The 26359-nt window shown below is 35.0% G+C and overlaps 1 protein-coding gene across 5 annotated transcripts in view; it reads left to right on the top strand.

Moving 5' to 3' along the window:
• Positions 1–26359, top strand: part of ACBD6 (acyl-CoA binding domain containing 6) — a 191253-nt gene that overhangs the window by 84792 nt on the left and 80102 nt on the right. For all 5 annotated transcript variants that reach the window (XM_058539936.1, XM_058539938.1, XM_058539940.1 and 2 more), the window contains one exon: positions 12174–12263. In XM_058539936.1, the coding sequence (XP_058395919.1) occupies positions 12174–12263 (90 nt within the window). The remainder of the gene's footprint in view (positions 1–12173; positions 12264–26359) is intronic.

Genomic DNA, 26359 nt, shown 5'->3' on the forward strand with positions numbered 1-26359 from the left:
TCAGAATACTTCTTTTTAGTAAATCAGGCATGATCTTTCCTTGATTTTATTGTTGCTTTTTATGTATGTGCTTGTGATTTAAGATTCTTCTAAAATTAATACATATAGATAGTTCAAAGAAAATCAAATAGTACTATGTCATGTAACAAAAAAGTACTGCCTTACCTGCATCCTTCTCACATTGGATTCTAGCTCCCTTGAGGCAAAAACTTTAAATTCTTTTGGTTGTTTCTTTTGCAATTTACCTACATATTTCTAAATAATATACTTGTATCTCTTAATTTTCCAACTTTAGACATTATTGATTTTCTTCTATGTTATATTAGGATTTGGCTCTTTTACTCATCTTTCCCTCTATCTTGCTCCCCACCCTCCTAGCATAGTTATATCACAACTTTTAGTTTCAGCTTTCTGATAGAATTTCTATTGAGCCAATGTTTTTTATTATTATTATTATATAATTATAATATAATTAAAATGTAATATAGTTCATCCTAATATGATTATAATGTAATTATATTTTTATGACTGTGTAAATATTGTTCATTGCTAAGCTATGGACTCTACTACGTGTATTAGTCAGCTTTTGCTGTAGCAAAAAACAGCCCCAGATTTCAGTGGCTAACAACGTTTACAGTCATGTGTCACTTAACAGTGGAGATATGTTCTGAGAAATAAGTTGTTAGGCGATTTTGTCATTTCGCAAACATCAGAGTATACTGAAAGGTAACAAAATTTGTCACCTCAAAATGTGTTTCTTTAACATGAGGATTATTTTAGGCTGCTGTAAACATCGACGTGCAGGTTTTTGTGTGGGCATAAGTTTTCAGCTCCTTTGGGTAAAAACCAAGGAGTGCGATTGCAAGATCATATGTTTATATGTAAGAATATGTTTAGTTTTATGATAAACCACCAGACTGTCTTCCAAAATGGCTGTACCATTTTCATTTCCACCAGCAGTGAATGATGCTCTGTTGTTAGGTGCATGCATGTTAAGAATTGTTATATCTTCTTGGAGAATTGACCCCTTTATCATTATGTAATGCCCTCTTTATCCCTAATAACTTTCCTTACTTTGAAGTTTGCTCTTACTGAAATTAATAAGGTTACTCTTGCTTTCTTTTATTTGTGTTAGGTGTATATTTTCCTCCATCCATTTACTTTTAATCTATATGTGTCTTAATATTTAAGGTGGGTTTCTTGTAGACTACGTATAGTTGGGTTGGTTTTTGATCCACTCTGACAATCTGTCTTTTAACTGATACATTTGGACCATTGACATTCAAAGGGATTGTTGATATAGTTGGATTAATGTCCAACATATTTGTTCCTGTTTTCCATTAGTTGCCCTTGTTTTTTGACTCTGTTTTTTTTTGTCTCTTTTTCTGCCTTTTGTGGTTTTAACTGAGCGTTTTATATGATTCCATTTTCTCTCCTTTCTTAGCCTATCAGTTCTGCTTTTTTTTTTTTAACCTTTTTTAGTGGTTGCCCTAGAGTTTGCAATATACATTTACAACTAATCTAAGTCCACTTTCAAATAATAGGATACCATTTTGTGAGTAGAGTGAGTACCTTATAAAAGCAAAATAATTCTAATCCCTCCCTCCTGTCCCTTGTAGTATTGCTGTCACTCATTTCACTTATATATAAGTGTATATATACATATGTATGTGTATATATATATTATATAAGCTAGATACATAAGCATATGATCAAATGTTGCTATTATTTTGAATAAACTGTTAACTGTTCAATCAATGAAAAATAAGAAAATTTAAAGTTTTTATTTTACCTTCATTTATTCCTTCTTCAATATTCTTCCTTCCTTTATGTAGATTCAAGTTTATGACCTATATTATTTTCCTTCTCTCTAAAGAACTTCTTTTAACATTTCTTGCAAAGCAGGTCTACCAGCAACAAATTTCCTCAATTTTTGTTTGTCTGAGAAAGTCTATTTCTTCTGCACCTTTGAAGGATAATTTCTCAGGAAACAGAAGTCTAGGTTGGTGGGTTTTTTTCCTCAAAACTTTAAATATTTCACTCCACTCTCTTCTTGCTTGCATGATTTCTGAGGATAAGTCTGATGTAATTCTTATTTTTGTTCCTCTATCAGTAAGGTGTTTTTTTCCTCTGGCTTCTTTCAGGATTTTTCTTTATTTTTGATTTTCTGTATTCTGAAAATGATATGCCTAGGTGTAGGTTTTTTTTTTTATATATAATTTTATTTATTTATTTATTTTTTCCCCCAAAGCCCCAGTAGATAGTTGTATGTCATAGCTGCACATCCTTCTAGTTGCTGTATGTGGGACGCGGCCTCAGCATGGCCAGAGAAGCGGTGTGTCAGTGCGCACCTGGGATCCAAACCCGGGCCGCCAGCAGCAGAGCAGGCGCACTTAACCGCTAAGCCACGGGGCTGGCCCTAGGTGTAGGTTTTTGCGGCATTTATCTTGCTTGGTGTCCTCTGAGCTTCCTGGATCTGTGGCTTGGTGTCTAGCATTAACTTGGGGAAATTCAGTCATTGTCTCAAATATTTCTTCTGTTCTTTTCTCCATTTCTTCTCCTTCTGGTATTCCCATTATGTGTATATTATTCTTTTTGTAGTTGCCCCACAGTTCTTGGATATTCTGTTCTGTTTTTTTCAGTCTTTGTTCTCTTTGCTTTTCAGTTTTTGAGGATTCTATTGATATATCTTCTAGCTCAGAGATTCTTTCCTCAGCCATGTCCAGTCTACTAATAAGCCCATCACAGGCATTCTTCATTTTTGTTACAATATTTTTTATCTCTAGTATTTCTTTTTGGTTCTTTCTTAGGATTTCCATCTCTCTGCTTACATTGTCCTTCTGTTCTTGCATGCTGTCTACTTTATGTATTAGAGCCCTTAGCATATTAATCAGAGTTGTTTTAAATTCTTGGCCTGGTAATTCCTGCATCCCTGCTATGTTTGGTTCTGTTGCTTGCTCTGTCTCTTCAAATTGTGTGTTTTGCCCTTTGGTATGCCTTGTGATTTTTACTGATAGCTGGGCATGATGTGCTGGGTAAAAGGAACTGCTATAAACAGGCCCTTAGTAGTGTGGTGGTGAGGTGTGGGGGAGAGCAAGTGTTCTGTGGTCTTATGATTAGGTCTCAGTTTTTAGTGAGCCTCTGCCCCTGGACTGTGAATCTCGTAAGTGCTTCTCAGCTTTTTTCTCCTCCCTTAGATGGGACAGGATGGCTAGAGTGGGCTGGAGTTGGATATTTCCTTTCTCCCAGGTCAGTCAGGCTCTGATAACACCCCAGCAGGTTAGGCACTGGTTAACTAGTTTCCAGATGAGGGCAGGCCTTGTTAAGAACAAAACGCTCTGGAATACAGTTGTGGCACCACATAATGATGTTCCAGTCAACAATGGACCACGTGTATGACAGTGGTCCCATAAGATTAGTACCATATATCCTGGGTGTGTAGTAGGCTACAAGGTACACTCTGTGATGTTTGCATAATGACGAGATCTCCTAACAGTGCATTTCTCATAATGTGTCCCTGTCCATAAGCGAAGCATGACTGTATTTCAAAATGGTTCATTTCCCCTCCCTCTGCCAGAAGCCCAGGGAGATTTTTTCTGATATTTACTCTGGGAACCTGGTCAAGCTCCTGGAGGTAAATCTCACAATGTTATGAGGGCCCCCTATGACTAGCTCCTCCTAGAGTCTTTAACTGTCAGAATTGTCTGCACTGAGCCTCCAGCAATTTGTCAGTTACAGTCAGGTTTTCCTACCTGGCGCTGGTTCTGGGGTGGTTCCCACTTGTGAGTCTCTTCTTTAGGAAGTCAGGTTCACCTGTCTCTCTAGTCCTGGGGGCAGTGGTTTGCCCTGTCTCCTCCCCTCCTTTATGGAGCCAAGAAGAATAGTTGATTTTTCAGTCTGTCAGCATTTTGCTTCTTGTTAGGATGGAGTGACAACTTCCAAGCTCGTTAGGTTGAAACTGGAAGCCCACTTAACTTTTCAAGGTCACTTTTTCACTGGAAAGTATTGTGTATGTGCTATATTATCCCTATTAGAATTTTCCATCTTTCAAATAATAATACTTTATATGATGTGTGTTATGGTTTACAGAGTACTTTCACTTATTACCATATTATCTTCACAACAGCCCTGTAAGGTTGATGTTGTCTTCATTTTACAAGCAGGAGCTAGTTCAGAGACATACATATTATTTGCTCAAATACATATAACTACTAAGTGGAAATGCAGATCTGAGGGAGTGTTCTTTTCACCACTGGATTTAAGAAGGATAAGAAATTTCCAGCTGGCTCTGCTAGTGTTATACTCTGATTTGCAACAATTCTTTTATAAAATAATACTAAAAGTCAAATCTCCATGTGACCTTTGCAGAAATCATTGGACGGCAGTGATAGGGATAAAAATAAATGTCAGAAGACAGATAGCTTACACTACATAACAATTTTTTAAATGAAAATAAAAGGAACACCTTTAAAATGTACTGCTTCTGTCATTTAGTTATTTTGATGTAGTCTGCCCTCCCAGGTCTTCCAGTTTGTTGCCCATGCGGCTACCTTGACCCCCAGCCTGCCAGAACACTGTGTTTCCGTGAACAGATGAAGTGCTTACACATTCATAGACTGAGACACAAGAATTCAGTTGGGTTCTCTCATTGCTCCAAGCAGATTTCTGTCCTCTCAGCCATGACAACTCAGAGTGGGCTTTGAATACTGATGGCAGGCCCTTTTATTATTAATCAGGGATTTGTATGAATTAATTTAAGAACATGAGGGAGATGGGAGCTTAAAATTAGAATCAAACTTAATATCCTAAATAAAATAAATGGTACTGCTTCGTGACATTTAAAGGTCTAACAAATAAAACAACAACTTGGTAAGCCTTGATGATGGACTAAAAGTATATAACCTCAGAATTAAGTTTCTAGCTAAATACTTTTAACCTCTTTATCAGAAAAAAGCCATTTCCCTACTATAATAAGTTGGGTAGCAGTTACAGTGTTGAAAGGTCATCCAGTTGTTCTTTGTGTTTATCTGATATTTGAACTTGAGATATTTTACTACTGATTGCCTAGGATTCTTTGGGATGGACTATGACTTTTTAAAAGAAGTTCATCGAGCAAGTTCAACACAATTTCAGTCTTGCCCTTAGATGACTAAAAATTACATTTATTGCATAAAGTTCACTATCAGCACAAAGAAATTTATAGTCATAAAGTGATAAGCAACATTTGTATTCCCACATATTGAAATAAACAGAATTATTATATTGCCTGAAATGCATATATTTGGGTCTGTAACTATCATAGCATGTGAATATATGTATAAAATGTCTTTTAAATAAAATATTTATATTTCATATTGAATTTATTTCATATTGAATTTATTTTATTATGCATAAGTATAGTTCCTTGTGTATATCTTTTATTTATTGAAGTTGTAATTACTACTAATATAGTAAGGCTTATATTTCTAATTTGACAAAATTACTTGGTGTTTCCTACTGATAATAGTAATTAAGACGTTGGCTATATTTCACATAAGAGAAAAAATTTTTATAGTTATACTTACTATTCAGGAAACTATATGTCAGAGGTTTTAGGGTCCACGTTTATGGTATCACGGTGTTATATATGTGCTCATTTTTTATTTAAATTACAACTTTTATTCTATATTTAACCATTTGTAGAAATGTTTGGAAATTAAGGTAGATAATATGAAGAGAAATGTGAAGGAGAAGATCTAAAAGCCTATTAACTTTTTTAAATGGTGGTTCAGTTTTTATCTTTGGTCTATATTAAAATAGCTCTTCACACATGTCAAATATTTACAGCTTTTCCAAGAAAATATCTTTTAAAGGTAAAGGATGATTTAAATAATTTGTAAAATATATTTAAGATATGAGCAGAATATTTCTTATCAATCATCAGACATAAATTATGTCTGCATAATTCTTGTCAGACACATTATTTCTCAGATCAGTGCCATGTACAATAGACACTAAATACGTGCTTATTGATGATACTGTGTTTAAATAGCAGTTTAAATCTTTACATTAATTTAAATTAGAACAAAGGTAACAAAGTAATAATATTTCAACAAAATAGATGACATTGTTCCAATGCAGCTGTCTATCATCAGTTTCCCCAGAAGCATTTGAACAGTTCATGTTTTTTTCGTAGGTTCTTGTCATATGCACTCCCCAGTTCCGCTTTTATGGAGCTACTTCTTTAGTTAAGTTCTTTCTTTGCTGTCCTTCTGAAGGTATAATTGTTACACCATTTTCCATATGGTTATTGACTTTTTTCAAATACTTTGAAGGAGATCACCTTTCTCTTGACTCCATTCCTTTCCCTTATTGCTTTGTTTTAAACCTGTGGCTCATGTCAGAATACAATTTACATGCTTTTGGCTTCAGAAACTGCTATAAAATGTGGCAAAACTGACAGTATTAACCTAACAAAGAAACAAAAGATTTGAGAGGTAGAATCAGAATACTGAGGCTAAATTTATGCTTTTATTTAAGATTTGAGAAAGGAAGAAAAATACATCCTCTTAGATAACTTTCTGTATTTGAGCATATTTTATTTTGGTTGTATAGTTGATTAAAATATTAATTTGAAGGAACTGTGTTCATTCACACTAATAATTGAGAAATGCCTTCTAAATTGTTAAATTATTCTCATTTGCATTAATATAGGCGGCACCATTTAAAAATCAAGCCTATGGTAATGCTTTATGTCAGAAACTCATATTTAGTACAAAATCAGAAAATAGTGAAAGTAGTTTAAATCTTATGAGCTCTGGCAACTATTTTTTGCTTGTTTGTTTTCTGTTGTAAAGTATACGTAACATAAAATTTACGATTTTTACCATTTTTAAGTGTATAGTTCTGTAGCACTAAGTACATTCATATTGTTATGCAACCATCACCACTCTTCATCTCCAGAATTTTTTCATCTTCTTGGAATGAAACTCTGTGCTCATTAAACACTCCCCATTCCCACCTTCCCCCAGCCTCTGGCAGCCACCATTTTACTTTCTGTCTCCATGAATTTGACTGCTCTAGGTACCTCCTATAAGTGGAATCATACAATATTTGTCCTTTTGTGACTGGCTTATTTCACTTATCATATCTTCAGGGTTCATCCATGTTATAGGATGTGCCAAAATTTCCTTTCTTTTTACAACTGAATAATATTCCATTATATGTATATACGGCATTTTGTTTATCCATTTATCTGTCTATGGACACTTGGGTTGCTTTCATATTTTGGTTATTGTGAATAATGTTGCTGTGAACATGGGTGTACAGATTTTTGTTTTTTTCCAACACTTTATTATGAAAAAATTTAAATGTATAGAAAAGTTGAAAGAATTTTACAGTGAACATCTATATCCTACCACCTAGATTCTACCACTAGAATATTTTACTGTGGATTATCAGTATCCATCTCTCTATCCATGATCGGTCTGTCTTATTTTTTGATGCATTTCAGACAATACACTTCCTTCTAAATGCTTCAGTGTGCACGTCAACTAGAATTCGGTATTAGTTTGGTTTTCCTTTTAAGATAACATTTATATACAATGAAATGCACAAATCTTAATTGCGCAGTTGATTAATTTTGACAATGCATGTACTTCTGTAACGGAAACTCCTGTCAAGATATAGAACGTTGGGGCCTGCCCAGTGGTGCAGGCGGTTAAGTATGCACGCTCTGCTGCAGTGGCCCGGGGTTCGCCGTTTCGGATCCCAGGCGCGCGCTGATGCACCGCTTGGCAAGCCATGCTGTGGCAGCGTCCCATATAAAGTAGAGGAAGATGGGCACGGATGTTAGCCCAGGGCCAGTCTTCCTCAACAAAAAAAAGAGGAGGATTGGCAGATGTTAGCACAGGGCTGATCTTCCTCACACACACACACAAAAGATATAGAACATTACTATCACCCCAGAAAGTTCCCTCATGCCCCTTCTCAGCTGGTTCTTTCTCCTAATTCCACAAAGGTAACCACTATTTTGATAATTCTTCTACCATAGATTGATTTTGCTTCTTCTAGAACTTTCCATAAATGGAATCATAATATGTACTTTTTTGTGTAAGGCCTCTTTCATTTAGCATAATGTTTTTATCCATATTGTTGTATAGATTAGTGCTTCCTTCCTTTATATTGCTGAGTAATGTTCCATTATGCGAATATATCATAATTTATTTATCCATTGTCTTATGATGGACACCTGGGCTGTTTTCATGGCAACTTATTATTAATGCTGTTATTACTTATTTTATACAGGATGAAGTAATATTTCTCTTGCCTGTTCCCTCACGCTTAAGTCACTAACATTATGGCTTAGTAAATGCTTGTGAAGGGATTTTTAAAAGTAGTCTGTTTAAAATCCTTCTCAATACCCTGATAACTCAGCAAAACCATTTCTCTTTACCTTACATCTTGGCCAGTGAAAGAGATCAAGTAGTTGCTTATTTTAAATGTGTATCACACATATTGGTGTGTGGTTTTCTTTTTTAATGCTGGTAAATAAATTGTCCCATAGGGAGCCACTAGCTTCCATACTAGGTATATCTTGGGATTGTAAACTGCCTCCCAGTCCTACTCCTGTTCTTAAGTTTTTGAAACATTCTTGGTTCACTATTGGGAGGGAGGTGGAAATAGGAGGCATTGTGTAGTTTCTGGTGGTTGCAGGTGGGGGAGTTCTCGCTGTAGCCAGCTGCTACAGCAGCACAGCAGCAAAGGGTAGCAGATAGGGATAGGATAGAGGAGATGGAGACATTACAGGTTATTGGTAGCTGAAGTTGATCTCTACTACAGTTGTAAATTGAAACCCAATTTTTTTGCAGAGAGAAATTCAAGTCAACTTGTTGCAGTATTTTATTTGCTGATTAGACAGTACTACACCATTTCATCTTTAATAGAATGGCAAGGTGACAACTCTTAAAAATTTAAACATACCAACTTTGCCATTTTTTTGTCTACTATATGTATGGTGTACATGCTTTGTTTCTGTTCTCAAAATACCAGAAGAACATCAGGACTATTTTTATAACACAGTCTCTTTTCATTTAATTTGTAATATCCAAGAGAAAATGTAATTCAAAAAAATTCTGCTTGGTTTAAGGACAAGTAACTAAGGATATCAAAGAAGCATTTAAAATATTAAGACCCACTCTATTTTCCAGAAGATATGAAAGTAATACCACTTAATAGGTTAGCTGCCACCCTGCACCTGCAAAGCACTTTAGAGTCATTCATCTGTCTGAGGTAGGACAGTATTAGCACCCTTGGTTAATAGATGAGAACTCTTTTTTCCTTCTGTGTTTTACTGTATTTGAATTCCAGAATTTATCCAGAGTTCTCCAAACAGTGCTTGTGGTCTTCTGGTGGCCTAACAAAGATTCCTTTTAATAATGGCTTTCCCCTCTTATCTCCTGAATACTTCTGGGATATTTTTTCAGAAGAGTTAAAACTAGAAACAAACAAACAAAGAATTGTCAGCTTTTGTAGTAACAGTAAAAATAAATTTAACTTGAAAATTTGTAAGAGATTATATCGTTCATAGAAGTTAAAACAATTATATATAAAAATAGTGAAATACTTCATAAATTTGGATGAAGTCTTTAAGCAAATGTAGCTTTATGTACACCTAATTCATGGTTTTCTTTCTGGAGGAGAGATTATGGAATTCTATATCTAAAATAATTTAATAATTACGTTGTATTGGTCCAGATATATTTGTGGTTAACAAAAAGAAAGGAAAGAAACCACAGGTGTTTATTTCCTGATTTTGTCATAAATGGTTATGAGGATAGCATCTCTGTAAATTACTGGTTATGTTATTACTGGAACTAATAATCTTAAATTAGAGCATGTTTACAGGAACCTTATAATTTGAAGAAGTAGAGTTATCACATTCAGACACCTAGTTATACTGGTCTTTGTTCGTTTCAATATAGAACATTTTGAAGGCAAAAATTCCAGAGCCTGATTTATTTTATCTGTGCTTATTTACAACTATGTTTAATCCTGCTCTTGTTTTTGAACTTCTTAATACTGTATAAAAATATTAGTCATTAGACTGTCTTAATATAGATGTCTTCAGCACTTCCACAGAAAGTCATTGTCAGAAAATTCATTCTAATTCAAGGTTAATTAGTGTACCATTAAAATAATGTGTTACAAAAATTAATTACATCACAGGTCAAAAAACCTGTGAAAAAGCGTAGTGTAAATGTCTAAGAGCACATCATCCTCTTTAACTCATTGCTATATGGGTGCTACCTTTCAGGAAAATATATCCAGAGTGAAAATCTCTACTGAGGTCCAGTCATAGGTGTTTCCCCTAAAGTAAATTTTTGGCAGCACGTATGGGAAATTTAAAATATAACTCCCATTAACAGTAAAATGTGTTTCTTCTCTGCTTTCCCATCGAAACAGCTAAGGATTTATATTTTAGCATTAGTTGATGGAACCGTATTGGGTTCAACAGGAACCTGGTTGAGAAGCAGAAATTATCTGTACATCTTGTGGTAAAAGTACTAGATATATTAATATTATGTTTTCTTACTTAACTATTAGTTGGTTCTGGTAGGTGCCTTGTGTAAGTATATCACACATCATTTTAACTCAGTAGTAATTCTTGTTAATAGCTTAACTTAATAGCCATAAAATGTACATTTAAAATTAGAACTAAAAATGATAGAGACTTTGAAATTTTATCTAATTCTTTTAATATAAAAGCTGTAAAACAGTTACATTGAACGATAGAATATTTTATACGTTAGTAATTATTCTGAGAGTCTTATTAAAATATCTCCTATTCATGTGGAGGGTTTTGGAATTAGCCCTGGTAACAGCAGGTCAGCACACATTAGAGCTACAGAACTTGTAACATAGGAAACTCTGTTCTCTATACATTTTCTACTTGGCTTTTAGAATTGTCTCCGTTTTTAAAAATTCTTAGTGGACTCTGAACAAAATACTTTTGCTACTGCAATAAATAGCGAATGATTTGCAATTCACATTTTTGAATTTTCTGCTTCCCTTCTTTGGATTTTGTGTAAGCATATTGGAAAATATATTTGCAGGTAAATAAAAATAAATTAAACAAATGAAAGAAAAAGACAATCTGTAGGGAAGAAATTGTCTTTGGGTTTTTTTGTTTGTTTCAAGAGTAGATCCTGGTTTAATTAGTTGAACTAATAGGTGCGTGAAGAGAGTCTGAAAGATAAAGAGTGTAAGTGGGTTTAGAAAAGTTTTCTTGAAAGGTGCTTTTTACTCTAAAGCCATCTTTGTGCCAGCTTATTTCTACTTAAATCTTTTCTAAAATGACATAAAGCAGGGATTTCAACTTAATGTGGAAAAACATTCCATTCTTTCAAAGTGACAACATCACTACCACCTTCAAAAAGTAGCGTTAAGCCATACAACGCTCATCTCTCCCGAAAAGCCCTTAGCTTTGGGGGTTTCGCTTATTCTTTGGACCAAGTAGGCTTCTTTCATATTTAGTACTTTGTCTCCTAGCAGTTAATCATCTATTCTGTTTTACAAGTGGCTTTCACCGTCAATGTTTGAAGATAGACACTAGTAGGCTGTACTAGTGTTTTTGAGATATTTCGGGGTGTAAATCTGGGATATTAAGGGGAAATGCTTAGCTTCAAACTGATTAAATTTTCTTACATTTTAAGGAATAAACTTGAGCAAATTTAAATATACTACGTTTAGATTATGATTTCTGCCTAGATTTAAGTACTTATTTTTTTATCCATAAGATTTCTTTCATCAGAAGAAGTGAACATAATAATTTAAGAAAATTATCTTTTACAGTTATAAAGTACTTGAGCATTTACAAAGCGGTTATCTTGTAGCTCATTCATTCAACAAATGTTATTGGTATTATTGTTGTTAGTATTATCCTTATCTCCACCTATGGGTAAGAAAACTGATCAGGCTGAAATAAGTCATTGGGCTAGTACATAATGGATTCCAGAAGTAGAACTCAGGATTTCCAATTGATTTCAAAATGCCTACTGTCTTTTATATCAATTATGCTTAGAATAATTAACCTACAGTTTTACATATTAGTTTGTCTTTCTTAAAACATTTTCTCTTTTATATGGCCCCACAACTAGCTTAACAAATTCATTTATCTTTTTCTATGTTTTTAGGGCAGAGCTCTACTCCATTGGGCATGTGATCGAGGACATAAAGAACTAGTCACAGTCTTGCTACAATATAGAGCTGATATTAACTGTCAGGTAAGAGTGATGAAGAGAGAGCTTTTTGAAAAAAATTGAGGTAAAATCTACATAACATAAAATTCACCATATTAACCATTTTATTAACAAAGTTGTACAACCATCACTACTATCTTGTTCCACAACATTTTCATCACCCTAAAAGGAAACCTTGTAGCCATTAAGCAGTCACTCCCTATTTTCCCCTCACCCCAGATCTTGGTAACAACTAATCTGCTTTCTGTTTTGATGGATTTGCCTGTTCTGGATATGGAATCATAAAATATGTGGCCTTTGTGTCTGTGGCCAAATAATATTCTGTTGTACGGATATAGCACATTTTGTTTATCAGTTTATCAGTTGATGGGCAGTTGGATTGTTTCCACCTTCTGGCAATTGTGAATAATTGCTATGAACAATTCTTGTACATGTTTTTGTTTGAACACTTGTTTTCAGTTCTTTTGGTTCTGTACCTAGGAGTAGAATTTCTGAGTTATATGGTAATTTGATATTTAACTTTTTGAGGAACCTCCAAACTGTTTTCCATATGAGCTATACCATTTTACAGTCCCACCAGCAATACATAAGGGAATTTCGCCACTTCTTCTCCAATACTTGTTATTTTCCTTTTTAATAGCCATCCTGGTGGGCATGCAGTGATATCTTATCATGGTATGATTTTCATTTGCATATCCCTAATAACTAATGATGTTGATATCTTTTCATGTACTTTTTGACAGTCTTCCTTGGAGAAATGTCTGTTCAAGTCTTTCGCCCCTTCTTAAATTGAGTTGTTTGTCTTTTTGTTGTTAAGATGTAAGAGTCCTTTATATATTCTGGATACTAGACCATTGTCAGATGTATGATTTACAAATATCTTCTCCCTTTCTGTGCGTTATCTTTTCACTTTCTTGATAGTGCCCTTTGATGCACGAAAGTTTTTAATTTTGGTGAAGTCCAGTTTATCTATTTTTTCTTATGTTGGTTGTGCTTTTGGTGTCATACCTAAGAAACCATTGCCAAATTCAAAGTCATTAACATTTACCCCTATATTTTCTTTCTTTTTTTTTTATTGTAGCAAAATTACATAACCAAATTTACCATTTTAACCATTTTTAGGTGCACAGTTCTGTGTCATTAAGTACGTTTACATTGTTCAGCCATCACCACCATTCATCTCCAGAACTTTTTCATCTTCCCCAAGTGAAACTCTGTACTCATTAAATGCTAATTTCCCATTCTCCCATTTCCCCAGCCCCTGGCAACCACCATTCTACTTTCTATCCCCATGAATTTGACTATTCTAGGTACCTCATATAAGTGGCATCATACAATATTTGCTCTTTTGTGACTGGCTTATTTTACTTAGCATAATGTTTTCAAGGTTTATCCATGTTGTAGCATGTGGCAGAATTTCCTTCCTTTTTAAAACTAAATATTGCATTGCATGTATATACCACATTTTGTTTATCCACATATCCATCTATGGACACTTAGGTTGCTTTCACCTTTTGGCTATTGTGATTAATACTGCTATGAACACGATTAACAAATGTCTGTTTGAGTCCTTGCCCTCACTTCTTTTGAGTATATTCACTTCTTTTGAGTATATACCCAGAGTGGAATTGCCAGATCATGTGGTAATTCTTTGTTTGATATTTTGAGAATCACTGTACTAATTTCCACAGTGGCTGCACTGTTTTGTGTCCCATCAGCAATGCACAAGCATTCTAATTTCTCCACATCCTTACCAACACTTGTTATTTTCTGTTTCTGATAATAGCCATCCTAATGGGTATGAAGTGGTATCATTGTGGTTTTGATTTGCGTTTCCCTAATGATTAGTAATGTTAAACATCTTTTCGTGTGATTATTGGCCATTTATGTATCTTCTTTGGTGAAATGTCTGTTTATGTCCTTTGCCATTTTTCAACTGGGTGGGTTGTTTTTCTGTTGTTAAGTTGTAGGGATTCTTTATATATTCTGGATATCAATGCCTTATCAGATATATGATTTGCAAATATTTTCTCCCATTCTGTGGATTTTCTTTCACTCTGTTAATAGTGTTCTTTGATGGACAACAGTTTTAAATTTTAATGAAGTCCAACTTACCTATTTTTTTCTTTTGTTGCCTATGCTTTTGGTGTCGTATCCAAAGAATCATTGCCAAATTCAATGTTATGAAGCTTTTTCCCTGTGTTTTCTTTAAGAGTTTTGTAATCTTAACTGTTATGTTTAGATCTGTGACCCATTTTGAGTTAATTTTTGTATATGGCATTAGGTAAGGGTCCAACTGCATTTTTTTTGCATGTGGATATTCAGTTTTCCCAGCACCATTTGTTGAAAAGACTGTCCTTTACCCCATTGAATGGTCTTGGCACCCTTGTCAAAAATTATTTGACTGTGTATGCAAGGATTTGGGCTTTTTATTCCATTGGTCTGTATGTTTATCTTTACGCCAGTACCATACTGGTTTAATTACTGTAGCTTTGTAGTAAATTTTGAAATTAGGAAGTGTGAGACCTCCAACTTTGTTTTTCTTTTTCAGGATTGTTCTGGCTATTCTGGGTCCTTTGACTTTCCATATGAATTTTAGGATGGATTTTTCCATTTCTGCAAAAAAATATCATTGAGATTTTGATAGAGATTGCATTGAATCTGTCGATCACTTTGGGGAGTATTGTCATCTTAACAGTGTTAAGTCTTCCAATCCATGGGATGTCTTTCCATTTATTGGTGTCTCTAATTTCTTTCAGCAACGTTTTATTGTTTTCAGTGTACAATTCTTTTGCCTCCTTGGTTAAGTTTATTCCTAAGTATTTTATTCTTTTGTGACACTATTGTAAATGAAATTGTTTTCAAAATTTCCTGTTTAGGTTGTTCATTGTCAGTGTTTAGAAACACAACTGATTTTTGTGTATTGATTTTGTATCCTGCAACTTTGCTGAATTCGTTTATTAGTTCTAACAGCTTTTTGTGGAATCTTTAGGGTTTTCTACATATAAGATCATGTTGTTTATGAACAGATAATTTTACTTCTCCTTTCCAATTTGGATGCCTTTTATTTCTTTTTCTTGCCTAATTGCTCTAAGCTTTCTAATACTATGTTGAGTATAAGTAGTAAAAGTGGGCATCCTTGTCTTGTTCCAGGAATTTGCTTTTTAATTTAGTATGTTAGATGTAAAATGCTTTTCCTTTATATAATATTCGTTGCCGTATATGTCCATTCCTCTCTAGCCCCCTAGGCCTCATGGGCTCACCGTGGATCTTTTCATCACGTCTGAAATTTTCAGTTCTAACTACGCTTTCCAATTCATTTCACTCTAAATCTCGTTTGACCTTATGGAAATCCCTAGTCCCTTGACTCATCTACCTTCTCCCATTTGAGCTCATTTTATCCACTCTCATGTGTTATCCTTATCCGCATTCCCATTCCGTGTTTTTCAACACTTGTAGCCACTTGGCAAAACTCTAACTCTGATAGTCCAATTGCCTGCCTTCTACATATTTATACTTGGGCTCTGGGCAATGCTAGAAAAAAAATATCACAAAACCCTGGTATTATTATGAATCATGGCATCCATCTTTAATTTTGACTGGCAAGTCTTATGGTCTTTCTTATTCTCTGATTATCTCCTATTTCACAGAGAAAATAGAAGAAATCTTTATTACCAACCTAGATCTCAGCCAATAGTTCCAAAAACATATATCTCTTCTTGGATATCTCTCAGACATTTCAACTCACAGTGTCTAACACTGAACCTACTATCTCTCAAGAACTACCCCCCACCGTAATTGTCACCATCATCCAACCAGTTTTCCTGGTGAAGAATCGTTGATTCTTCTCTCTTTTTCACACCCATTCAAGTCTTATAGGTTCTGCCTCCTAAGTGTATCTCAAATCTCTCCACTTCTCTATTTCAGCATTACCAGTACACTGGTTCGAGCTTCTTAAATTATGTCAGCAGCTCTGAACTGTATCCCTTCTTTTAATTTTGATATCCTTCAATTTATTTTTCGCTTTTCATCTAGAGAGTCTTTCTTTAATGCTAATTTGCAAACGATGTCTTGTTTACTTTTATTTTTCTAAGATAAAATCTAAATTTAATTTGCCCTGTAAAGCCCTTCACGATTTGGGCCTTGCTTACCTCTCCTCTTATTTCTCAGCACATTCCTTTCTTATGCCCCAGCCCTGGTATGCTGAGCTCCACTAGTTCTGAAGAACTTGACATACTGCTCACTTCTTGGTCTTTCTATGTACTATTTCCTTTCTCCTTCGTTCTCCCTCCTAGGCCTCAGCTTACACATCATTTCCTCCAGAAGCCGTCCTTTACTCTAACCAGCTAGGCACCCCCACTGTCTTTTATAGCTCCTGGTTCTTAAGCTCATCAAAGAATTATAGCTCGCTGGGATCACCTTGCTGTTTGCATGCCTGTATCCTCAACACCACCATGTGCAGGTACCAGAGTTTGGTTGTATTGCCAGTGCCTCACCTATCTGAATATAGTAGGTGCTCAGTAATTACTGAATAAAGTAATATTAGCTTGTAAAGATGTTATGAGAAAGTTAGAAAAATAGAACATGAGAACCAGAAAGGACTAAGCATTTATCAGAACCTTTTGGGTATCCTTGTTGTTTTATCAGAAGAAGTACTTCTTTCCCTATTAGACATGTGTGCATTCTTCTTGGGCCAGTTCCCTAGCTTTGAGTCATAGGTCAAATGATAGCCTTGGGCCATAACCTTGCCTTAAAATGTATATATTTCACTGACTTTTTTCTTGAGCAATTAGTATATATACGAGGGGAAAAAAACTCCCAAAATGCAAAAGACTAATTTTTTAAAACTCTTTCTCCCATCCTTGTTTCATAGCCACTCAGTTCTTCCAGAGGTAGTACCTATTACCAGTTTTTTGTATATCCTTTCAGGATATGTTATGTATATGCAAGCATATACAATAGTGATATGATGCAAAATACACACACTATTCTATAACTTGCTTTCTTTATCTTGGGGATTGTTCTGTATTAGTACAGATAGTGCTGCCTTACTTTTTTTGATGTCTGCATAATGTTCCTTTATGGAGATATATCATAATTTATCTAACTAGTACCATATAAATGGACTGTACCATTGCTGCCATCCACCAGCGATGTATGAGAGAATTCCTATTTCTCTACCATTATCAAAATAGTTTGTCATAACACTTTTTGTTCTCTGCCTATTTGATGAATGAGAAATGGTATATCATACTTTTATTTGTATTTCTCTTGTTAAGAGTGATATTGAGCATCCTCTCATGTAACTAAGAACCATTTATATTTCTTTTTCTGTGAACCATCTGTTCATATCTTTTGCCCAGTTTCCCATTGGATTGATGGTATTTTTCTTCTTAATTTATAGGAATGTTTTATATTTTAAGGAAAATTAGCACTTTTTGATATAATTATTAAAACTTTTCCCCATGTTTTCTTTTAGTACTTTCATCATTTTACGGTTTCTTTGATCCATCTAGAATTAATTTGTGACACACATATATAATAGGTATTTTATTTTTGTCCAAATGGTGCCAACTTTATTTTTGTCTACTTGAGTAACCAGTTATTGAGTAATGTTTATTGAATAATCTTTTCTCTACTGATTTGAAGTATCTTCTTTTTCATATTCTCACTTCCTCTGTGTATTTCTATTGCTTTGTATTCCATTGCTCTATTTTTCTGTTCATGTACTTGTGCTATGCTGTTGTAAATACTGTTGCTTCAAAATATGTTTTAATATCTGGTAGGATAGATTCCTTCACTACTTATTCAGAATTTTTCCTGTTACTTTTGCTTGTTTATTTTTCTGCGTGAACTTTGAAATTGTCTTTCCAACCCTTGCCTCCCCCATCCACCACCATCACCGCCATCACTAAGTTAAAAAACAAAAACAGAAACAACAAACTATTGGTGACTCATGTCTTTTATTTGGTTTGGATAGTTAGGGGGTATTTTGGAGGGAAATGTCCCCAAGTTAGGCACAGCCTGAGGTTTTTGCCTGTGGGTTTCTTGTATTCTGTTTATTTGTGTCATGTAAGACAAACAATCCAGAAACTGCCTTATGTGGCTCTATAGAACACTCTTGACTGAATTCCAGCTTTAATGCAAAGTGAAAGTTCCATGTAGGTCTTTAGGATGGATCAGTTGGGACTGTATGCCTGGCCAGTGTTTTCTTGCCCTCTTTGTATTCACATGACCACGTATACTGCCCCTATCCTTGATAGTCCTTTGTTATTGGCAATCTCAATCCTTATGATCTAGCTTCAGTTAAGGGAATGCTTTTGGCTTTGTCGGTTTGGGTTGCTAACATGCTTCCAAGTCAGAGGGCTTGTGGAGATTAGCTCTCAGAATAGCTATCCTCTTGTAATTTCTTCTTTGGTTTCATTATTGAAAACTCTTTTCAAATATAGACAATACAAACATAATAAATGGAAGGAAAGGTTCATCTCCGTCATGACTCAATCTTCCTTAAACAACATTATTATTGACTGGCCTATTGGTTGCCAAAAAGGAAAATCAATTTTATTAGAAGTATTTGCTTGGCCACAGATCTTGGTACTAACCCAGCAGAGACAGGCTGATGTTATCAACTATCTGAAGACTAATTTTTACCATTAGCGCTAAACAAAGTAGTAATTAGAGATATGTCAAAGTCCACTCTGTGTTTTCCTGTCATTTTTACCCTTCAGTATATCTCATATATACTTCTATTGCACTGCAGTTTCTACCTTCTATGACTCTGATGGAATTGGAACTTTTATTTCTCAGAAAGCTCCTTTATGGATTTCATTTGTTATCTGGCTATATTATGGACACAGTTTTGTCTCCTCCACTGGTTGGTATTGATTTTTAGTTCAACTCTGGGAGTTAGATTCTTAACCACATTTGAGATTAGAATATGGGTTAAATACGCACACATACACCCTGCAGACCCTTTTGATCTTTCAAGCCCTGGAGAAAGATTAAAACTACGCCCAAAGCACATTAAAAAGTATTTGAATGCTGAAGATTTATTGCTAGGTTTTCTCAGTTTTATTGTAGAGTAACATTAAGGAAATAAGCGGGGTAGGGTGAGAAGTAGGAGCGTCTACGGTGTTGGGTGTCTGCACTGTCTACTGGGTGTTAACGCGATTCAAAAGGAAGATGTTTTGTTTGGATAGTACTGACATATAAGGACTTTATGATTTAAAAATTACATAAACTTATGGTTTATATAATGGCATAGAGCAACATGCTCTTTCAGTGAATACCTTGGTGACTGTGTGTTGTAAAAGATTTTGAAAACATGAGATGTTAACTAGATTTATTGTGGTGATCATTTTGCAGTATATACAAATATTGAATCATGTTGTATACCTGAAACTAATATGATGTTATATGTCAATGATATCTCAATAAAAAAAAGAGTACTTGTGGAATGAAAGAATAAATGAATGAATCTGGAAAAAAAGGAAATTCTATATACATATATAGTTTTATGAAATAAATAGAAAATATATTAAAAAAAAAAAAAGGAATAGGGATAATGACAATTCTAGATATCACCAGGGTTTTGCAAGGCTTAAAATGATGACTGTAGCCCCTGTACCTCAGGGCTTTCCTGCTGCTGCTGGCCAAGTCCACTCCTCCTCCCGACGTCCAACAAGCATGTTGCTGCCAGCAGAGGCTTCCCAGTGCTGCTGTTCACTGTGTCACCAGCCTGGTCAGAATTCTCTAATGATGGTACTGCCTATCGGATAAAGTCCAAACTCTGTAGATTTTATTTCAGAGTTCTCCATCATCTTGGAAAAAAAAATGACAAAAGTATAAAGCAGTAATTAAAACCATCTGTAGTTCTATTACATTGGTGTGTGGGGAGATAGGATATAAAAGTTTTTTAGTATTTACTACATACCAAGAGTTTTATGTGTATTGTCCCTTTTAGTAATCATATCAATCCTATAACGTAGGTATATTATCATCTGCATTTAAGTGACAAAATCTAGATTCAAACACGTTATTCTGACTCCAAAGCCCAAGCTCTTAACCTCTCTGCTATAAAATTTGAGTGCATTTTATTCTCATCTTCATTTTCTCTACTTACACGTATATAACCTATTTTAAAGATATTTGGTACAATACTGTACATGGAGTAGTTTTCCTTCGTTATTTAAAATAACTGAGATATAAAATACCTTCAGTGAGGTGCATATAGTACAAAAATCTTAAGGGTACAACTTAATGTCTCTCTGTCTCGAGAGAGAGAGAGAGAGAGAGAGTGTAAACACACACAGACACATATACACATGTTCCTGTGCAACTACCACCTGTCGAATTAGAATATTTCCAGAACCCTTAGAAGGTTTGTTTCCTTAACCTACTTCCTGCCAATATCAGTCCTCCCACCCGCACTCTGAGGTAACTATTTTTTTGACTTCTATCACCCTCAGTTAGTTCTACCTCTTCTTGAAATACAAATATTTGGAATCATATATTATATATTCTTTTGAGTCAGTCTTATTATCCTCAGTATGACATTTGTCAGAATCATCCTGTTATGTATATCGTTTGTTCCTTTATTTTTATTGCCATGTAACATTTCATCGTATACATATACCACAGTTTAGCTGTTCTCCTGTTGATGGACATTTAGTTTTCTTTTTTCTTTCAGTTTTTGGCTATTATGAATAAAGCGCCTGTGAACATTCTTGAACATGGACATGTACAGATATATTTTCATTTCTCTTTGGTATATACTTAGGAGTAGAATTACTAGGTCATATGAAACTCTTTGTTTAACCTTTTGAAGAACTGCTAGTGGTTTTTCAAAGAGGCTGCCCCTTTTTACATTTCTACCAGCAATGTATGAGAGTTCAGTTTCTCCACATCCTTGTCAACACCTGTTATTATCCGTCCTTTTAATTATAGCCATCCTCGTGTATCTCATTGTGGTTTTGATTTTCATTTTCCTGATGATTAATCACGTTGAGCATCTTTTCAATATGCTTACTGGCCTTTTTTATGTGTTCTTTGGGGAAATGTCTATTCAGATCCTGTGCCCATTTTTTTTTAACTGGGTTAAAAAAAAAAGACCATGCAAAGCACAGTAAGGCTCTTCAGAAGCAAAATCTATTGAGGGATGTAATGGACTCAGGGCCAACCCTTTTGAGGCAAATCATCATTTGTGACTCACGTTACCATCCTCTCATTGTTCTGAGGTATTTACCTGGGTAAAATCAGCTTTGAAAGGACCAACAGTGGTGACCTCAGAGGGAAAATGTGTCACAACAGAAGCCTGAAGGGTGTGAGTACAAGGGAGTAGGTTGGGGGCTCTGCTTAGGTGATGGTGTTAGTAGTGGAATGAATGAGGACTGCCTGAATCACACCTTTTATTTTGTTTTTAGCATTTTTCTTCTAATGTCCCTAAATTTCCTAGCAACTGTTAGAAGGGACCCTCACAAAGAACAGTGACTAGGGTAATTTCATGGAGTCATCTAATTCTATAGGGGTCTCTGTACTTCAGACATCTAGAGCAGATTATTAATATTAACAGTGTCTGTCCCCATTTTTAAAATTAAATCATTTGTATCCTTATTATTGAGTTGTAAGAGTTATTATATATTGTGAATACAAGCCCCTTATCAGATATATGATATACAAATATGGTCTTCCATTCAGTGGATTGCCTTTTCACTTGCTTGGTAGTGTCCTTTGAAACACAAAATTTTTAATTTTGATGAATCTCAATTTATCTATTTTTTATTTTGTTGCTTGTGTTTTTGGTATCATTGCTAACAAACTATTGTCTTATCAGAGATCATAGTGATTAAGCCTTTTTCTTCTAGGAATTTTATAGTGTTATCTCTTACATGTAGGTCTTTGCTTCATTTTGAATTAATTGTGTATGATGTGAGGTAGGTGTCCAACTCCATTCTTTTACATGTAGATATGCACTTGTTTCAGCATCATTTGTTGAAGAGACTGTTCTTTCCCCTATTGAATTGTTGTAACACCCTTGTCAAAAATCAATTGGCCGTAAGTGTGAGGGTATTTTTCTAGATCCTCACTTCTATTCTGTTGATTGATATGTTGACCGTTATGCAAGTACCACACGGTATTGATTACTGTTGCTTTGTAGTAAATTTTGAAACTGAGAAGTGTGAGTTCTCCAACTTTGTTTTTGTTTTTCAAGGTTGCTTTGTCTATTCTGAGTCCCTTAAATTTCCATATGAATTTTAGAATCAGCTTGTCCATTTCTGCAAAAAAAGGCAGCTGAGATTTTGATAAAGATTGCATTGAGTCTACAGATCAATTTGGGGAGCAGTGCCATCTTAAAATATTAAGTCTTCTGATCCATGAACATGAGATGTTTTTATGCACTACTTTATGCATTACTTTAAATGCATTTAGCAAATTTTGATATATTTTTATTATCCTCTAATCAAATATTTTTTAATTTCCACTGTGATTTCTTTCTTAGAATCATGAGTTATCCAGATGGGTACTGTTTAATTGCCCAACATTTGGGTATTTTATAGTTATCTTTCTATATTCATTTCTAGTTTGATTCTATTGTTATGAGAACATACTCTGGAGAGTTTCAGTATTTTGAAATTAACACTTTTTGGCCCTTGATAATGGTGTATTTGGGGGACTGTTGCATGTTCGCCGGAAAAGACTGTATTTTGCAATTGTTTGGTGTAGTCTTCTACAAATATCGTTTAGATGAGGTTGGTTAATAGTGCTAGTCAAGTGTTCTGTGTTCTTATTGATTTTTTTTGTCTGTTTCTTACTGAATTATGTTAAAATCTCCAATTATGATTTATCTGTTTTTCCTTTTAGTTATGTTCATTTTTGTATGTCTTGAAACTATGTTATTAGATACAAATTTAAGATTGTTTTATCTTCCTTTTGAATTTACCCTTTTATCATTGAGAAATGGCCATTTTAAAATCTATTAATTCTTCTTGCCTTAAAGTGTACTTTGTTCAATGTTATAGAGCCACATCAGCTTTCCTTTGGATAGATCAACTAATTAATTAATTAATTAATACTTTTGCCACATCTTGAACAGTGTAAAAATCTTAAAATCATATAATTCTGGTTTTTTCCTGCTTGTGTTGCTGTAATTGTGATATATTTTTACTTCTATATTTGCTACATACCTCAGAAGATACAGTCTTTGCATTAAACAGTCAATAGTCTTTTATCTTTTTTTTTTTTTTTTTTTTGGTGAGGAAGATTAGCCCTGACCTAACATCTGTGCCCATTTTCCTCTGCTTTGCATATGGGATGCTGCCGCAGCATGGCCTGATGAGCGGTGCTTAGGTCCGTACCCGGGATCCAGACTTGCAAACCCTGGGTCACCGAAGTGGAGCGCATGAACTTAACCACTACGCCACTGGGCCAGCCTCAATATTCTTTTATCTTTATTCACACACTTACCCTTTCTGTGATGCTCTTTTGTTCCTTCTTGTACTTTCCTGATTCCAGCTGATATCATTTTTCTTTTGCCTGAAGAACTTACTTTAATATGTCTTATAGTATTGAGTTCTAGTGATGAATAATCTCAGCTTTAATTGTCTGAATATGTCTATTTCACTTATAGTTTAGAAAGATAATTTTGTTTGATAGAGAATTATATGTTGGCCAGTTTATTCTTTCTGCCCTTTAGAGTTGTCATTTCATTGTCTTCTAGTTCTCATATTTTTTGTGTGTGTGTGAGGAACATCAGCCCTGAGCTAACATCCATGCTAATCCTCCTCTTTTTGCTGAGGAAGACTGGCTCTGAGCTAACATCTATTGTTGATGTGTCTTTGTCTTTGCTAATCTTATCTTCTGCTGTTAAAACTCCACATTGAGTTCTTAATTACAGACACTGGAATTTTTCAGTTCTAGAATGACCATTGGTTAACTTCACCTATTGCCTTTCTCTTTTGAAAATGTCCATCTTTTCCTCCGTTTTCTTTCACGTATTTGTTATGATCATTTTAAAGTTCTTGTCTCTTAATTCAAATAGCTGAATCATCTTTGAGGCTGCTTCTTTTGGCAGTTTTTTCTTTTGCTTACGGATCACAATTTCCTACTTTGTTCACATGTCTCAATTAAATTTTTTTTTATTTTGAAACAATCTCAAATTTATACAAACAATAACAGTATGTTTGAATCTTAAACCGTGAACTATAAGAGTGTTTTGCTGACATTATGCGCTACCGACCCTATACAAACAAGGATATTCTACTATATAACCACAGTTCAACCATCACAATCAGGATATTATCACTGATATATAACTACCATGTAATCTTTATACATCATTCCAGTTTTACCAGTTGGCCCTAGAATGTTTTTTATAACAAAAGGATTCAGTTTAGAATCACACGTTGAATTTAGTTATGTCTAAAAGAGCCTAAAGGAGGAAACTAAAGATCTCCTTCAGGCTGCAACAGTTATACAGTTTCTCCTTGATCTTTATGACTCTGATACCTTCCAAGATTACAGATCAATTATTTTATAGAATGTTTCTCAATTTGAGTTTGATGTTTCCTCTTATGTTTATGTTATGCATCTTTAGCAGGGATATCATAGAAGTGGTACTGAATTCTCATTGGAACCCATGTGATGGCACATACTTTCAATTTGCTCCATTATTGATGTTGTTTATTTTGATCACTTGGTTAAGGTGGTGTCCGTCAGGATTCTTCACAGTAAAATTACTTTTGTCTGTTTGTAGTTCATTACAATTTTGTGGGGAGATACTTGGAGACTATGTAAATATCCTGTCCTAATCAAAATTTCAACTTATTCCTGCTTTTATTTCCATCAGTTTAGGTTTATGATTCCTTATTTTATTCAGTGCATTGTTATCATTATCTAATTTTATGCTCAAATTATTCCAGATTTGGCCAATGGGAGCCACTTCAATCTGGCTTCTGTGTCCTTTTGACATGTGCCCATAATTCTTTGAGAATTTTCATATTTTCTGGCGTAGCAAGTTCCAGGTTTATCTTGAACTTTTCTCTTTCCCAGCCCTGGAAACAGCAGTTTTTCCAGAGAGCTCTGCTTCAATTTACTAGAGAATGATGTTTAGAAACCAAGATCTGAACACTAGGTGTGCTCATTGCTGTTGGGCTGTCATTCTTCCCAGATCCTCTCACATACACACACAGACACACACACACACACACACACATGCACGTTTACATCTATGTTCATTTTTTTGTGTGTGTGTATATACCGTAAGTTCACACCATTACCTCTACTTCCAGTTCAATACCACAAGATTCATTCAATTTTTCTCTTTTTATATTTGTCACTCTCTTCTCTGACAGTAAGAAACCTGGCTTCCATTATCTTATCGTATTTACTTATTCTATCAGTCTCCCAGTGTGTAACCAATCTCTCATTGCTGCTGCCACCCTCTCTCCTGCGTGGATGCCCTGGTCATACGAAGCTCTGACAATTTGCTCAGACTGCTTCCCTGGAGGATGTCCTCCTCACTCCTCTTGGTCTCTGACACCCTGAGCCAGGTTGCTTTCCCATGTGAGTGCCTCCTTCGCTCAGCTTAGGCTGAGTGCCAACCTTTTGTGAGGATGTCTTCTTTACTCCACTTGGTCTCTGACACTTTGTACTAGGTGCTCTTTCTATGTGGACATCCTTCTCATTCTGCATGAGCTCTGACACCTCACACTAGGCTGCTACCGCTCCAGATGGACACTCTCCTCATCCTAGTTAGGCTCTGATACCTTGCTCTGGACCACTACAACTCCCCTCTTCTTTACCCACCCCTCCTACAAAGACACTTACCTCACTCAGCCTTACCTTATAGCTTTAAACCTGAACTATTCCAGAAAGGAAGAGGAAGAGCTGTATCTCATAATTTTTTATGGTATGTTACACATGTATAAAGCGCTATGCATACTGATGTCAGTGTTATTTTCCCCAAGAGAGGGCACCCTTTATCCTCTGTCAGATATATAGGTTGAGGAGCTGATCACCTCAGGCCAATGAGGAATTGAGCTAGGTCGGGGGCTGGGTTGTAGCTTTAGCTGGACCTAGTCCACTTCTGCTTTCCTACACATGTTGGGGGAGACTCTTTAGGT

The sequence above is a fragment of the Diceros bicornis genome, chromosome 4 (genome assembly GCF_020826845.1).
Source record: "Diceros bicornis minor isolate mBicDic1 chromosome 4, mDicBic1.mat.cur, whole genome shotgun sequence".
Classification (NCBI taxonomy): domain Eukaryota; kingdom Metazoa; phylum Chordata; class Mammalia; order Perissodactyla; family Rhinocerotidae; genus Diceros; species Diceros bicornis.